The sequence below is a fragment of the Gekko japonicus genome, unplaced genomic scaffold (assembly GCF_001447785.1).
Source record: "Gekko japonicus isolate JY-2015 unplaced genomic scaffold, Gekko_japonicus_V1.1 scaffold640, whole genome shotgun sequence".
Classification (NCBI taxonomy): Eukaryota; Metazoa; Chordata; class Lepidosauria; order Squamata; family Gekkonidae; genus Gekko; species Gekko japonicus.
The window spans coordinates 810,081-827,247 of record NW_015174860.1 but is presented as its reverse complement, the minus strand read 5'-3'; the positions used below and the strand labels follow the sequence as shown (position 1 = coordinate 827,247).

At 42.3% G+C, this 17,167-nt stretch overlaps 1 protein-coding gene across 1 annotated transcript in view; it reads right to left on the bottom strand.

Moving 5' to 3' along the window:
• The window catches only part of NAV1 (neuron navigator 1), a 336,027-nt gene that overhangs the window by 25,899 nt on the left and 292,961 nt on the right, over positions 1 to 17,167 (bottom strand). Inside the window, exons 7-11 of the mRNA XM_015424681.1 lie at positions 7,378 to 7,516; positions 6,665 to 6,962; positions 4,892 to 5,582; positions 3,662 to 4,117; positions 2,903 to 2,944 (exon numbers count right to left, since the gene is read on the bottom strand). Of these exons, the coding sequence (XP_015280167.1) occupies positions 2,903 to 2,944; positions 3,662 to 4,117; positions 4,892 to 5,582; positions 6,665 to 6,962; positions 7,378 to 7,516 (1,626 nt within the window). The remainder of the gene's footprint in view (positions 1 to 2,902; positions 2,945 to 3,661; positions 4,118 to 4,891; positions 5,583 to 6,664; positions 6,963 to 7,377; positions 7,517 to 17,167) is intronic.

Here is a 17,167-nt window from a genome sequence, read left to right as displayed (position 1 = left end):
GGAAAACAGCAGAGACAGTTGAAAACATGGATTGGAGTGATCTGGCCAAAAGGGAGAACAAGAATAACATACTTTGCTCCCCCCTGGAATTAGGGAATCTGTCTCCCCACTCCAACCCCAAATTCCCTAACATTACAAAAAAAAAAGTGTTTCGGAGTCAGTTTGCAAGTGTCAGCTGCAATTAAAAGGAAATTACTATTGGTCTGGAAGCACTGAAAGAAGCGAAGGATGAGTAAACTGGAAGAACTGGAGAAAACGTTTCTCTATTCCTATGTCCTGATTAAAACTTGGGGGGGAAACTCTGATAACATGCTTTCTTTTTTAAAATTATGAGTGAAATCCTATTTAAAGCAAGATTTTAAAATATTGTCATTTCTTCATTTATTCTTTCTAAATACCTTCTAAGACATTATATACTGCTCTTATATACACTATGTAAGAACTACAGTGTTGGTTGTTATGCTTTCTATCTACTGTAGGTATGTACAGCTCACAAACCCTTCTGTCTGCTTCAGATTCCTCCAATTTCTGTAGCATATGAAAAAACAAAACAGGTCTGGTTCTGGGAACAAATACATTGAACTCAAAACAAACTAATGTATAAAAGGGTAGCGATTATTATTTCAGTCTACAGAAGCGGTCAGTTCCCTGAATCAACAGAGATTAAAAACATGACATTTCAGGGTGGGGGCTACTGATTTTTCAGAAACTGATTCTGATTTGAGAAGCTTGGTATTTTCAAAGCTAGAATCACAGAGTTGGAAGGGGCCATACAGGCCATCTAGTCCAACCCCCAGTTTAATGCAGGATCAGCCTACAGTATCCCTGACAAGTGTTTGCCCAGGCGCTGCTTAAAGACTGCCAGTGAGGGGGAGCTCACCACCTCCCTAGGCAGCTGATTCCACTGTTGCACAACTCTTACTGAAAAAAAGTGTTTTCTAATATCCAGCCCGTACCTTCCCACCTGTAATTTAAACCCATTACTGCGAGTCCTATCCTCTGCTGCCAACAGGAACAGCTCCTTGCCCTCCTCTAAGTGACAGCCCTTCAAATACTTAAAGAGAGCTATCATGCCCCCCCTCAGCCTCTTCTGCTCCAGACTGAACATTCCCAAATCCCTCAGCCTTTCCTCATAGGGCTTGGTCTTCAGGCCCCTGATCACCCTCATCGCTCTCCTCTGCACCCATTCCATTCTGTCCACATCCTTTTTGAAGTGAAGCCTTCAGAACTGCACACAATACTACATTGTTCACCTTTTAAAAAACAAAGTTTTATGTGGCTAACTTTGACCAAAGCTACTATGACATGTGCTATGTTTTTACCATGAAGCTGCAGGCCGATTTCCTCCCCCAGAAGGTTGGAGAAATAGGAAGATTGCTTATCGTATACATACTCAGCTCAGACACTGCAGGTTTTTGTATTGTTTATGGATAATGCTGGTTTTATGAACAGAAGGCCCATTCCAGGGGAGGGCGGGGTAGAAATGTAAATAAAATAAAATAAAATAAATAAAATAAATAAATAAAAAGGCTCTTTCTGTCCAGGTAATAAAAATGACCTTCCTTTACTACAATGTTGATTATTAGTATTCTTAATTTATTTGTTCCTGGTTTTCCAAGTAAGAAAAACTAAGGTATAATGCCATCACTTAGGGTGCTGTTTGCTGTCCCATCTCTAGCACTAAGTATACGTGTAGCTGTTTTTTTGAATGAAACTAATACTTTGCTTCTTTATAAATATATCAAAATAGTATTTTAAACGTCAAATGCAGTATATGTTCTTAAATGAAACGCTGTTTGCTGTCCCATCTCTAGCACTAAGTATACGTGTAGCTGTTTTTTGAATTAAACTAATACTTTGCTTCTTTATAAATATATCAAAATAGTATTTTAAACGTCAACCAAGTTAAAATGCAGTATATATTCTTAAATGAAACTACTACTTGTATATTTTATAAATATATTTAAACAGTATTATTTTAAATCTCAACCAAGTTACATTGAGTTCTGTCTTAGAGGAACTCAAGGCAGCTTAATATGTATATAATAATTGAATAATAAATACATAGATACTAATAAACTACAATACGATTTAAGTATGTTGTTAAAGAAGCAAAGTAAGTCTAGACATGCCATGTAAGCAAGTTATAAATTTCAATTCTCTCCATATCTCTTGTGTTTTTTAAGTGGTGGTGAGGAAACAGTAACTTTTCTTCCAGTGGCTTCATTTTTCCTAAAACTTACCATCTCTAACCATCATTATGAAAATACAATGCCAAGGGCATTCATTCTCCCCAGTATGCTGCTACAAAAGGCAATGACAGGTGTTAAGTAACTAACAGCCATAGTCCTACAGGTTCTGCACACTTGGTTAATGGTGCTTCATGTTCTTAACTGTATACCTTACATTTTTAAAAAATGCAATCATAGTTTACTAGCAACAAAAAGCAATGTAATCCCTACTGACTGAGTCTTGCAAGGACATTCTGTACTCCGCATGAGTGCGAGTGATTTGCCTGCCCAGACTGGATATGATCAAGCAATACAACCAAAAAGGGAGGGGCAGTAATCAGAACTCTGGGCTGATTTGGTTTTACACACCACAAACATAAACAGCCTTGGCAAATTGGTTTTCTATGGAATCCTGCCTCTTTAGTACTGTGGAATCTCTTGTTCCCTGCTTAACTAGGGAATAAACAGCATACCCCCAAATTATACACAGTGCAGGTTTCTGGCCATGCTGTATTAGCATGACCGCAGTGAAAAGCTAGCTTCACTGTGCAAAAGAACAGAACATTCCTGTCTTGCTCCAAGTAATTCTCATTTATTTTACTGTGATGAAAGATGTCAATTTGGTATTTTAAAGAAACCAAACCAAATAAAGGTGGAGATTAAATTATTACCTTAATCCCTTCTTGGGCGATGTATTCCAGTCACAGTTAGAGCTGCAGGAAGGGAAATGAACAGCAGCACTTATTAGTTATTTCCCAGGGGCCAGGTGTGACTCCAAATGGGAAATAAATTGGTTGTGTGAAGGGTTGGGACAGAAGGCACATGGGGCTTAGATAAGAGGCCTACTGATGCCATTAGAGCTTTACCACATTCATAGGTCAGAATCACAGAGTTGGAAGGGATCTCCAGGGTCATCTAGCCCAACCCCCTGCTTAGTGCAGGAATTTCACCTCCCCCCCACCCCACCCCCAGTGACCACAGTTCCATGCCCAAAAGATGACAAAAAACCTCCAGGATCCCCGGCCAGATTGGCCTGGAGAAAAATTGCTGCCTGACCCCAAAGTGGTGATCAGCATTTCCCTGGGCATGTAAGAAAGGGCCACAAGAACTAAGCACTGATGCAACCCTTCCTGCCCTCCTTCTCATGATCTGCCTAAGTTCACAGCATCAGCATTGCTGTCAGGTGGCCATCTAGCCTCTGTTTGAAAACCTCCAAGAAGAATAAACCAAAGAACCATATTGGAGTTTGTTTTTCCACACAAGGCATATACACCATATAAAATTCTACCATCCCAACTATCTTCCAGGTTGCATTACTTCATTGCCAAGACTCGAAACTGCTTTGAGAAAAAACACTCTAAGACCTCCAGTTCTCTCTAGCGTGGAAAACAATCTACCACACAGAAGCTACCCCATTCTCCTTTCTCTACCTGTCCAGGTGACTGATTCTGGGACTTCCTGTCCAGGCCATCTCAGTAGGCTCTTCTTCAGCAGTGACAGGAGGAGTAGGGGCAGTAGTGGGAGCATTTGTATTGCCTGTAGAGAATGCACTGTGCAAGCTCATAGGCATCTGCAGCGATTCCATGCTTCTGTGCAGCCCTGAAAGCTTGGGGTACATGCGAGTTTCCTTGGGGATGCTGAAGCCACCCATGAGCTCCAGGCCCTGGGAAAAGCTGGCAGAGTTTATGTTTAGGACAGGTGCAGGGCTTGGAGTGAAGCATGATGTGAGGTGGGTTCCTACACCCACTGCAGTGGGATGTGACTCCGGCGATTTCCCACCGTGCATCTGGTGGAGCTCGGTTGAGGAGGGAAGATCCAGACTGTTAGAGTTCACCTTGTCCAGGTTGGCCAAAGAAGGGGCTTTTACATAGCTTTTGGCAGCTGACCTACAAGAGAACAGTCCAGTGTTAGGATAAAGGAGCAGCACAGAGAGACAGGTGTTCACATGGCTATAATTACGCTACACAAGAACTATTAAGGTCTACACAATTTGGAGGACAGGAGTTTTCAAAATAAAAAAGAACATGTTTCAAGCTAGTCCAGTAACAATCTTTAAAAATCCTAGAGTACAGAATTCCAGACATGTGTTCTTGTGATGTCTAGTAAACCTCTGAATCCCAAGGGACCCTTCCACAGAAGCCACAGCAGTATTAGAAGGGGGAGGGGAACAAGGTGATAGAAGCCCATAAGGCTCCAGTCTCAGTGGCTACCCACGCTCTTGCATCTACACATGGAAAACTTTCTTGTAACTGCCCTGCTCATGTTAGAAGTCCAACCACTAAAGCTGTTAAGAACTGACCTAAGACGATTATTTTAAATAAAAGTTTATAATAGCAGTATGCAGACATGAGCTCTGGGAGATACAAGGAACTGTGGCTTTCAATATGCACAATCTGTTCCCCTTCCCAACATTCTCTCCCAACTTGGAACCTAAGGTATAGATGAATCCTGGCAATAAGAAAACACTGATATACACCTTTTAACATGACAGATTAATTATAACCTTGCAGTGTGTAATGCTGAAGATTTCCGATCCCCATAAAAGAAGCTCAGACCTCTAGTGGAATAGAGGCAGACAGCTGTATCCTAACAGAGAAAGCAAGTCCAGCTATGGGCTTTCCTTGACCAGGGAGATGCTAAAAGATGTGCACTGTTCCTACCTGAGTGGTGTTGGTGGCAGCTCAGCCACTTTGGCAGACGTCTGGTGGCCACTTTGAGCCTTGGGGGTGCTTTCAGGGGAGCCAATGCTCTTCAGTGAGACACAGTCAGAGTCCAGAGCTACAGCCTTGGCTTTGGCCTTCTCCTTCTCTCTGTCCGTCTGATTCACTGGCACTGGTGTACTCCGGCCTGTGCCAATTTTTGAGGGCTCCTTGAGCCGTGACACAGAAATGCCCCCTTTGGTGCTGAGGAGGCTGGGGTCAATGCTGCTGCTTACAGGCCGTGGACCATTGCGTCCTCCAGTCACACTCATGGAGCTAGACTTGGCTGGGCGAGGCAGGCTCCGGTACTGGATGTTGGTGCGAGCTCCTGGGGCCATGAAGCCAGGTTCCCCAGCATTAGAAACATCCAAACTAGTTTTTCTGCCATTTACAGGTTTGACAGGGATACTGGAGGTCTTCTGAATCTTGCCAAGTGTGGCTGACCCACCAGCTTGCATCACAGTAGCAGTCCCAGTTGCAGGCGGTGGCTTCTTGTAGCCAAAGGAGCCAGAGGTGGTGGTCCGAGTGAGTCCAGATGGAGGTTTTTTGGCATCCGAAAGTCGATCTCGGCCAGCATCAGAAGATGAGCGTTGCAGGCCTGCATTCTTCACAGACAGCTTGCTCTTGTCTGTTGCTTTTGCTTCAGGTTTACCTGGAAGAGGGGGCAGAGACAAAGTCACGAGATAGCATTTTCTAAAGGAAGTTTTTTTAGACAACCAACAGTGCCATCCTAAGCAGAGTTCCATCATTCTAAATCCATTAAAGTGAAAGGGCTTAGAAGGATGCAACTCTGCGCAGAATGGCACTGCAAAAGTACTTATTCAGCACAGCTGGCCCCTGGACTGAGTTGTACCTACTTCAGTCCACTGCCGGTCTGTAAAGTTAGAGGGAACACAACAGGGCCAGTGTAATATCAGGATCAAGATGCCAGTGCAAGGTCACCGTGCAAGTGTCAATACAAGTCTCTACATTGTACTTACTTTTTTCCAGAGACCTTTATTTTGATCTAACTTAACTGGCTTATTGTATAACTACATTTTGCTTTTATATTACTTGGATATAATTTTTGTTGTCTATTATGGCATAAATATTTCAAAAAGTGAATGAATTTTTAAAAAATGGAACAAAGGAATTCCTCATTGGACCAGTTATACATGCATTTAGACTTCCATCTGCCATTTAGGAAAAGAGTCTTCCCCATGCTATACCAGCATAACTGTAAAACTCCTCCTTTCTTGACAGAAAAAAAAAGATCTGGCTCGGAAAACTTCAATCTACCACACATAGGCTAGAAGACAAGTTGATAAGACCACCAGACCCTCATCCCTCTGCCTCCCAAATGCAGCAGGAAGTGATGGATAGCAGCACGCATGCAAAGATGTCAGGGTTCTGGGTGTGGCAAGAATAGCATACAGGGACTACATCTCGTACTAGTGAGCTTCACTCACTCAGAACAAAAGGTGGAAAGAATGGTGGTGCTCCATCTGCCAATCGGCAGCACTTGGAGCCACATCTGATCAGGTGGAACAGCTGCTGGAAGAGTCTTAGGAAGAGTCTTGAGGCTACAACATAACCAAATATTTAGCTCAGGGATGCAACAGTGACACTTTGGGCTTCCTTAATGGACTGCAGTTGTTCATATACCAGCGGTTAAAGTCTCAGATGAATGTGAAGGAGATGGCCACATCCTTGCCTTGCTGACAAGACTTGATTTTGCTATTATTCCAGCCTCACCTGCCACTTTGAGAGTCTGGGCGGTGTGGGTAATAGGGGAGGTTACAGCCACAGGGGGTGTCTTGCCCTTCTTTAGGGACCCTGGAGGGCCCAAGCTAACTGGCTTTTTCAGCTCTCCTCCTTTTCCTGGAGCCTCATCGCAGCTTTCAGAGCGCTCCCGGCGCCACTTGGAAGAACTGTGCTCCATTTTCAGACTCCCGCTGTCATAATCCATCTTCTTCTGAGCTTTCTCCTCTGGCTCACCGTACCAGTTTAGCCCACTCTCCGCCAGTGAGCGCTTTTCTGAGTCTGTGCGCAGCTGCAAGGCAGATACAAGAGGGGACACAGTCAACTCAGCACCTCAGTCTTCCTCACCCAAAATACCCTCCAGCCCTCCCCAGATTCAACAGAGCTGCAATATACACCTTCTGTACAAAGAAATGAAAGACGCCTCAGTTCCAAAAGCGCTGATTCTAATTGTGTCAAGGGACAGAATACCGGGCAGGCACTCCATACTGTGTAACCATGACTGAAATGTGGAATGACTTGGGACTTCCATTTCGTCTCTTGTAACATGAGGTGAACTTTTGTGCTGAATGTTCATCATCTCCCTGTGGAAACTAGCCTGTTTTGAGGCAGCAATTTTTCTGGACTGCATCCAGCTTTTCTGCACTTCCACATAAGCCCATAACTGCATAAATGATGGAGGCTTCTGAGAATTCAGGTCTACTTACTGCTATGGTGGAGTTCCTGCGGGAAGCTGTGGGGGTGGAAGGCAGGGAGTTGAGCGAGGAGCTGGCATTGAATTCTTCTGAGCTGAGGTTGTCCGAGGCATCGCTGAGGCCGCTGCTGATGGAGCTGCTCTCATCCCAGCTGCAACACACAGGAAAAAAGCAACTATGAGCGACACTTAACACAGAGATACAGCTAAGCAACAGGATCAGGCATTTTCATTCCAATCTGCAGCAGCCCATCAAGGGGGGGAAAACAGCAAAGGATTAACAGCTGGAAAAGTTTATGTAATACCCCCCCACCCTATCCCTTAAAACATATAAACCAATAAAATGAAATCACATCAAGATTAAATCCAACTAAAAATCCAACTGGTGCCACCCCAGCCTAACCTCAGGCGTTAAGTTTGTTTTTTTAAAAAAGATGTTTCAGATTTGATGAACCTCTGAGAGCAAGTATTCCAGCTCATATTCTTTAAACACTCCTACAATCAGGGCAAAAGAGTTACAGAAGGATGGCTCTTTTGCCCCCTATTTAATGCAGATTTATAAGAGAAGTAGAGAAACTTCCTTTAACTCTGTCCCTCCAAACTCAGCTGCTAGAACTGCTCACAGAATATATGAAAGGCAGGCTATTTTAGTCAGGATTACATGAACTGATATAAACATCCACTTCCTTGTTCGTTGCTGTATTGGCTGAAGTCAGATCAGAAACACAGGGGAAAACCCCAATCACTGTCAACCAATGTAAGTTTACAAAATATTCAGAGGCAGGGACTGTTTTCACAACTCTGGTCCATCTGTGGAAGTGGCAGCCAGCGAGTGCTGGTCATAAACAACCAGAATTTAGGGTATTCCAGGAGGAGAAGTAGGAACACAACAAGTATGAGGAATTGTTGCCAATCCTCCCGCCTGGGACAGTAACTCTGAACACCATGAACAGGAAAAAGCTTCTTTCCTATGTGGAGGGTCTGGGAAGAGCAGGTGTTTGTGGGGAAGGAAGAAGAAACTAAAAAACAAACACAAATGAAAAGAAAAAGGCTTCATTCTTCTTCTCTGGCTCTTTGCACATCAGACTCCAAGAAGCCTAACACAAACTTATTAGAAATATATGGCAGACCCATATAAAATCAGGGTTCTTTTCAAAGGAGCCTATATTTCACTTCCAGAAGGGTGGGTCTGGTATAAAAGAGACTATAATGCAGCAATGATTCCCTGTCTGGGGGATTACCATTATGATTGCGATGCACAAGAAGAGATCAAGCCATGCCTACATTACCATCCATTAAGGATTGGGGTTTTGGGAGGATATGTCGCTCAGCATGGGCCCTTCTCCAGTCCATACATAAGCTGCCTGTGCTCTATTCTATTTATCTAAAAATGTGTCAGGAAAACTCTGGATCTATAAAGAAAATAACATTTAAGTCAATTTGGCCTATTTACATAAAGTAACCCAGTTTGCATGGTTTATTACAGCCTTTTACAAGCAGGTCACTGGATTAATACTTATATGAAGATGTGCTGAGCTGCTAGATTTTTAAATAGGATAATAAATGCTTTCTACTCATCTGCAAGGCTACTTCATTCAAACTCCAACAGCTGAGGTTTTTCAGATTTTGCATATTTTTGGCAGGAACATATGCAGTAGAAACTAAAATGTATGGTTAAGAAATAGGCAGTGCTGAAAACAGCAGTGTGCTGTAACCAAAGGCTATGGTTCTCCTGCAACAAACACTAGAGCCTTTGTAAAATTTGCAAAATATTTCCATGCCTATTTTCAAATATTTTCAAACCTATTCCTATAATCCTGGCTAAAGATTCTGAAACCAGTTTGTAATGAAAGTATTGTTGAGAATCTATGCCAAGTACTAGACTTTGAAAGATCTAGCATTTTGTATGCTTTGATTCAAATACCCCATTTCAATTTTGTTTCTCCCTTGTGAGAAACAAACCTGTGAGTCTTTATTTTCACACCATCCCTCACACCATTTTTCACCATTAAAATTAAACACTTTTTTTAGAGACAAACTTTGAAAACTTTTAGCAAAAAGGCATGCAAAGTGTGTTGAATGATTAAAAAACAACAACCTCAAAGTCAAATCTTATTACAATTTTCTTGGAGAGAAGACAGGGTTGTCCTCTCTCCCAAAATAAGGCAAGATGGGAATATTAACAAGTTTCCACCACCACACCTGCTTGCTTAACCTTGGGTATAAAATAATTGCTGATTTACCTACAAAAAAATGGTAAAGAAAAATCCATTCTACTTTATTTATTTATTTGGATTTATTAGGCCGCCCCAGGGCTCAGGGCAGTTTACAACAGGAATAAATACAAAAAACAGTCAATTTAAAACCCGACATTAAAAGACCTAAAACATATCAACAGATAAAACAATACACATTCCAAGATGGCAGGGGGAAAAAATCAGCTTCCACAGGCCTCCTAGGGGGGACGGGTTACGGAGGGTGGAGGATGTGTGTGTGAGAGTGCCAAATTTTATACTGTCCCGTCACTGTCCTTAACCAAATGCCCAGCGGAACATCTCTGCCCTGCATGCCCTGTGGAAAGGTAGTAATTCCTGCAGAGCATCGATGTTCTCCGGCAGAAAGTCCCACCAGGCAGGGGCCAGGGTTGAAAAAGCCTTGGCCCTAGTTGAGGACAGATGGATCTCCCTTGGGCCTGGGACCACTAGGAGGTTCTTATACCCTAAGTGTATCGCTCTTCTGGGGCATATTGCAAGAGGCGGTCCCAAAGGAATGTGGGTCCCTGACTGCTAAGGGCCTTAAAGGTCAAGACCAAAACCTTGAACCTGATCCGTTGCTCCTTCCTTTTCTTCTATTCCCTAAAGGCCTCGGATAGATTAGAACTGACCTGTTCATGCCTTACTTGTTAGATTTTGGAAAATCATTTTTAAATTAGTTTCATATTATAGATTTACCAACCATTAATCTAAACTTTTAGTTAGCATGCTTCTTAGTACGCATTAATTTGTAAAGAAAGACACAACTGGGTTGTCCGCTTTCAGATTTAATATTTTCTATATCATCAGAACATTTTGTACTGTATGTCATGCAAAAGAAAAACATATGTATGACAATAAAATTGGAAATCAGCATTTAAAAATTATACATATACATATATATATGAATGATGTCATTATCTACTGAATTAGCAATCATCTTCAACACTTACTAAAGACCAAAGATTGGGGGGGGGACTGATATTATTTGATTTAATATACATAGATCTCAGCTAAAAATGTTGTTTTACACAAGTAAGAGTACAAGCCTTGTTAGACACTGTAGCCCAGAGGCTTAATCTTGGGTAGCCCCAACAGTGGAGCACCCCACTTCTGACCTGAAGTACAGACCCACAAATTCAGGCCAATGAAGGCATTCTTAGCCTAAGCCACAGAGCTAGCCATAACACTGCGAAAGGGTTTCCATTTCAGGTTGCACAAGGCAGCCTTTGAAGTAATCTCCAGTCTTTCCCCTCCACCCAGTAAGGTATGCATATGAAACAATGCCAGGTTCCACCAGGTACAGTATCTACATTTCTAAAGCTATTCAGTGGCCACCTGGTGAATAGCCCTTTCTGTCTCCAGACTTGCAAGTAGTCCCTTTTGTGTGACTCCTATACCTATGTGAAAACTCTTTTGTCTAAAACAACTGCCCCATCCCTCAGGATACCAAGATAGACCAATCATTCAAATTATTAACAATCCTTCCTGACGGTAATCATTTCCCACCTTTTGTGTAAACCTGGGAGCCTATTCAACCTGCCTTGAACCTACGCCAGTTTGGTGTAGTGGTTAAGTGCGCGGACTCTGATCTGGGAGAACCGGGTTTGATTCCCCACTCCTCCACTTGCACCTGGCTGGATGACCTTGGGCAAGCCTTAGTTCTGGCACAGCTGTTCTTGAAAAAAGAGCAGTTTCTGTAAGAGCTCTCTCAGCCCCACCTACCTCACAGAGTGTCTGCTGTGGGGAGGGGAAGGGAAGGAGTTTGTAAGCCACTCTGAGACACCTTTGGGTAGTGAAGGGTGGAGTATAAATCCAATCTCTTCTTCTTCTTCTTCATTGAACTCATGCAGCCAGCTCCAATAGAACCATTTAGCACCTGGCTACTCTCATTAACGCTATTGTGAATCCAGACTTTGCCCCTCTGGGACCTCACTCCTAGGTTTCACTCCTGGTGTCACACCACCTTGGACACCTTATTGGTCCAGGAAATCTTTTGTTTTTCACCTGAGACAAGCCCCTCAAGACCTCCCATTGGTTTTCCCATGTCTATATCCACCAAAGCACATGGCCTCGACTGTGTGTCTGCCTGGGTACTGACTGGCTGTTCATCCCCAAACTTTATTTGGGCCATAATCTCTTCTCCATGGACCTCTGCACATTTGGATAGGTAATATGACCCCTGTAACTGACCGTTCGATTCACTGTCATCACCTCTGTTTTCTTAGTTCTCAATTGTGTGCTCTTTCTTGAATGTTTAGTGTGCTTGTAATTAGGGGAATTCTTCAATAAAAACTATTTAATTTACTCTCCAGATCTGGAATCTTCCTACTGTACTGGACCTTGGTATAAACAGGTGTGTGATCCCTGGTACCCCTCTGGCCTACCCTGCCACACATCTAAATTCCAGCAACAACAGGGAGGCCATTGGTGGTAATAACACACAGGTATTTGCATTGAAGGTAATAATCAGAATGTGTAGAGATATTTCTCGGCCATTGATAAGGAAGATTAAGGCTGATTGGTCTATGTGGTCTGCCTTTCAATTATCTTTTTACGGTCAACTAAGAATATTGAATATTGATACACAATATCATGCCGCTGGAATTTTGTGGGGGATGGTGGTAGCTCTGCAATTTTTGGTGTAGACCAACTGCATGTTAGTATTCCTTTAAGATCTCAGTTTTGGATGAAAAAAATCACAAAACAAACACGGTATTCAAATGATAGAATGAGAAGTTCAGGTATAAATTATAATTCCTTATTCCCCCATAATCACAAAGTGAGATACAGGATCCACATTTTTATTGGTGAGAAAAACACAATGTAGGATATTGTGAAAATGTTCTAATTATTGACAAAAGAATCTTATATGATGAATCAGGAGTAAAAATAGGAGTGGAACATATCACCCACTCCAAATATTTACAGTTCTGAAGTTTTTTATTAGAACAGAAGAAAAAGTGTGAGCTGAGATCTTATATTGATTTACTTTATAGGAAAAAGTGCTAGGTTCAAATGAACATATAATTCTTACAAAAAAAGGGAAGGAGAGTTATTACAGCATAATCCTAAACCCCATTTTTGAAGGGATTAGGATAGTGACTAAACGCTATGCCAACATATCTTGAAGATATGCTGGCATATCTGGGCATATGTCAATGCAAAGTACTGTGCCTGTATTTTGCGGCTGTTCAGCCTGTTGCCTTCTTACCCAGATCTCATTATCAGGATCTGAATCCATGGCCCCTGACAGCCACATGGTTGCCTTTCCCCAGTGAACCTCTGGGTAGTAGGCAGAAACACCTTTTGTGAAGGTGCCATTGTGTGTTTCCTTGTTGCTACCCCAATGTCTACATTCCCCTTACCTGGGAAAAGGCTGGTGCTCTCAAGTCCCCTCCCCCTAAACCTGAAGCTTTACCTGGAAGAGCTCCTGGGTGTTCTATCAGGATTGCCTTTGTTGAGTGAACTGCAGAAACATGTGAGAACTGTGGCTGCAGTAGCCATGTTTCCTTTCCTATGAAGATGCCAGGCAAAAAAAGAATAGGGCTCTTAAGAGGAGACTTGAACCCACAACTGCAGAGTTCCATCGAGTGTGTCTACTCTGCTGCTCCTCCTAATCATGTCAATACATTTTTTCCAGTGGAAGGTGCTGTATATTCCTTTCATTCTCTCCCTTATTCTGTTCTGTGAGTGGATGGCAGCATCCTGACATCAAGGGGCATGGCTGCATCAACACATGCTGGTTGACTGTGTCCTGTCACTGGAGGTGGGGTGAGGTTCTGGCATGCTCCTCCGTGTTCGGTGGTTTGCAGTGGGGTTAATATCAACTCTGGTGCAAGTGCTATACTCTCTGCACCTTGGGGAGGGATTTTTGCATGTATATCTCCTCTATTGGGTGGGCATAGGAGACTGACAAGCAGTACCAGTAATGTACTGGAATCAGGATCTTGGGACTGGACTGCCCAGCTCTCAACTGCCCTATAAATTATGGTCTTTTTTGTTTAAAAAGGGTCTGTGTTTTTAAGCTGAGTAAGCTGGGATAGGGCAATTAACAAATCAAATAAATAATTAATAACAACAACAATAATAATGAGTTTTCATATTAGAAACCATTGCTTTAAAATAGCAACACAATGGTATCACACCCCATGAAAAATCACTAAGATTAACAGTCCAATTGACAGGGGCTTGTTGGCTTTGCCATCAGAGTAGAGCTGATTTCTACCACAAGCAAAAGGTTCTTTGATAAAGCTGTCACTTTTTTGGAACATGGCCGAGAGTAACTGTCAGTAACTAAGAATCGCTCCTGATTCAAAACTTGTTCCTTTAAATTTTATTGAACATCTGGTTCCTGAGATGTTGCAGGACTTTTATATTTATTTAAATATTTTAAATTTAACTGCAGCAGTGAGGCTCTTACTTGCAAAATATTGGAAGGCATGTACTAGCACAAATAAGCAGAGACAATTACAAAAAAATGAAACTTGTAACAACTTATTCAAGGGCTAACTGGAAACAAGCAATTAATGAATACTTGGTCTCTGGTTTTAACATCTACCTTGAATTATTTTTCTTGTATTAATTTTAAATTTGATTGGTTACATTTTCCTTGAAAGAAGCTTTCCTTTTTTCCCTTCAATTTGTTAAAAAGTTAGAACTGATGACATTATTTGCCTCAATGCAAGTGTGTTTTTATCTCTGTTGTTTTATTTATTTTAAATGCTGCTCATTAATGCCTTCATAAAATATTGAAAAAATAACACATTTTAATGTTGGTTTTGTTGCAATTACATGGCATATAAAAAACAAAAGAATCTTCAACCAACAGCAACAAAAATGAGGCCAAGTAAAGCCAATGATAATGCATTCAAAATCAAAAACAAAAGAAAATGGGCATATTGATTTTTATTTATAACCAAGGATGAATATAAACAAATAACCAGTGCTTAGAGAGTTAGGAAAGCTAAAGCTCGGTGTGAGGTTAGGCTAGTGAGAGATGCTAAAAAAACAAAAAAGGGTTCTTTACTTATGTTCAAAATAAGAAAAAGAGCAAGGACATGGTCGGCCCACTACGGGGACAGGAAAGTGAAATTGTAACAGGTGATGAAGAGGGCAGAACTGCTCAATTCCTATTTTTCCTTAGTCTTCTCTTGCAAGGGAAAGGGTACTCAGCATGGTAAAAACAGAACACATGATGAGGGAAGGGAGTTGCAGCCTAGGATCGGCATAGGGGTACTCATGGATGTAATTTCTGAGCCTCCATCCACTATTTTTGAGGATTCTTGGAGAACAGGTGAGGTGCCAGAAGATCGGAGGTGGGCAAATGTTGTCCCCATCTTCAAGAAGGGGAAAAAAAGGAGGATCTGGGTAACTTCCAGGGCTATTTTGGGGCAGGAACGCACAGGAACGGAGTTCCGGCTGGCTCCTGATTTGGCCACACCCAGCAGGAACTTATTAGCATAATAGGCCACACCCAGCAGCAGGAACTCATTAGAATTGGCTACATTAGGGGTGTGTGGCCTAACATGCAAAGGAGTTCCTGCTACAAAAAAATAACTCTGGGTTTTGTAAAGATGCTTTTGCAGTGATCCCTTCATTTCATTTATCTTCAGGGCTCTAGTCGGGGGGGAGCTCTCAGGTATGGAGCTCCGGAAGAGAACCTCTAGGGGGTGGGGCGGTCACGTGGTGAAGCCCCGCCCCTTCTTTACCCCGCCCTCTGCTTCGATCCTCATTCCGTTTGGGAATGAGGATGAAGCAGGAGGGTAAGTAGCCGGGCCTTCTGACACACTTCCGGTGATGTCAGGGGGTGTGGCCTTCTGTCACTTCCGGTGATGTCAGGGGGCGTGGCATATGCAAATAAGTTATGCTAATGAGTTATGCTAATGAGCTCCGGCAGCTCTTTTTCTACAACAAGACCCCTGGTGTTGCCTAATATGCTAATGTGATGTGCTGTCAAGGGTGTGGCCTAATATGCTAATGAGTGTCTGTTGTTGGGTGTGACCTATTATGCTAATGAGTTCCTGCTGGGCTTGTTCTACAAAAAAAGCCCTGGAACTTCCAACCCATCAGCTTAACTTCTATACCTGGGAAAGTTTTAGAACAAATCATCAGACAGACAGTCCTCAAGCATTTAGAAAGGATGGCTGTGATTACTAAGATTTCTGTTAGTAATCTTGGATTTCTCAAGAACAAGTCATGTCAGACTAGCCTTTTTTTTTTTTTAGTAAGTTACTACCTTGCTGGATCAGGGGAATTCTGTAGACAGAGTTTATCTTGATTTCAGTAAGGCTTTTGATAAGGTTCCACACAGTAGTCTTGTTGACAAGTTGGTAAAATGTGGTTTGGATCCTATGACTGTTAAGTGGATCTTTAACTGGTTGACAGATTGTACCCAAAGAGTGTTTGTGAATAGTTCCTCATCCTCTTGGAGAAGAGTGACAAGTGGAGTGCCTCAAGGATCTGTCCTGGGACCTGTTTTGTCCAACATCTTTATAAAGAATAGAAGGAATGCTTATTAAATTTGCAGATGATACAAAATTGGGAGGGGTAGCAAATACAGTAGAAGACAAGAGTAAGTATACAGGATGATCTTGACAGGCTGGAAAATTGGGCTAAAACAAATAAAATTAATTTCAATGAGGATAAATGTAAAGTTCTGCATTTAGGTAGGAAAAATCAAATGAACCTTTATAGGATGGGGTGACTTGACGTGGTAGTAGTATGTGAGAAAAGGATCTAGCGTAGACAGTAGCTAAAAAGCAAGTGCCTTTTTGGGTTGTACCAACAGAAGTATTGTGTCCAGATCACAGGAAGTGATGGTATCACTTTACTCTGCTCTGGTTAGACCTCACCTAGAGTATTGTGTTCAGTTTGGGGCGCCACAGTTTAAGGAGGATATAGACAAGCTAGAACATGTTCAGAGGGCAATTAAGATGGTGAGGGGTCTGGAGCAACGTTCCCTCTAAGATGAATTAGTGTGAGCTAGCCCATAGTTTTTTTGCCTTCAGCTCACACATTTTTGTCTTAGCTCAGGAAGGATGGCTCCAGAGTCCAGAGCAAACTAATTTATGCAGTAGCCAAATCGCTTGCCCACAACTTTAATGCCAGTAGGTCACAAAGTAGAATTTTTGCTCACAAGACTCCACAGCTTAGAGGGCACATCTGGAGACCAAGCCCTATGAGGAAAGGTTGAAGGAGCTGGGCACGTTTAGCCGGGAGAGGAGCCGACTGAGAGGTGATATGATAAACATCTTCAAGTACTTGAACGGCTGTCATACAGAGGATGGTACGGAGTTGTTTTCTGTTGCCCCAGAAGGTCAGACCAGAAGCAACGGGTTGAAATTAAATCAAAGGAGTTTTTGGCTAAACATTAGGAAGAACTTCCTGACAGTTAGAGCAGTTCCTCAGTGGAACAGGTTTTTAAAGAGAGGTTAGATGGCCATCTGACAGCCATGCTGATTCCATGAACTTAGGTAGAAGAGAGGAAGAGCAGGAAGTGTTGCATTAGTTCTTGTGGGCCTTTTTTTACACACCCAGAGAAATGCTGAT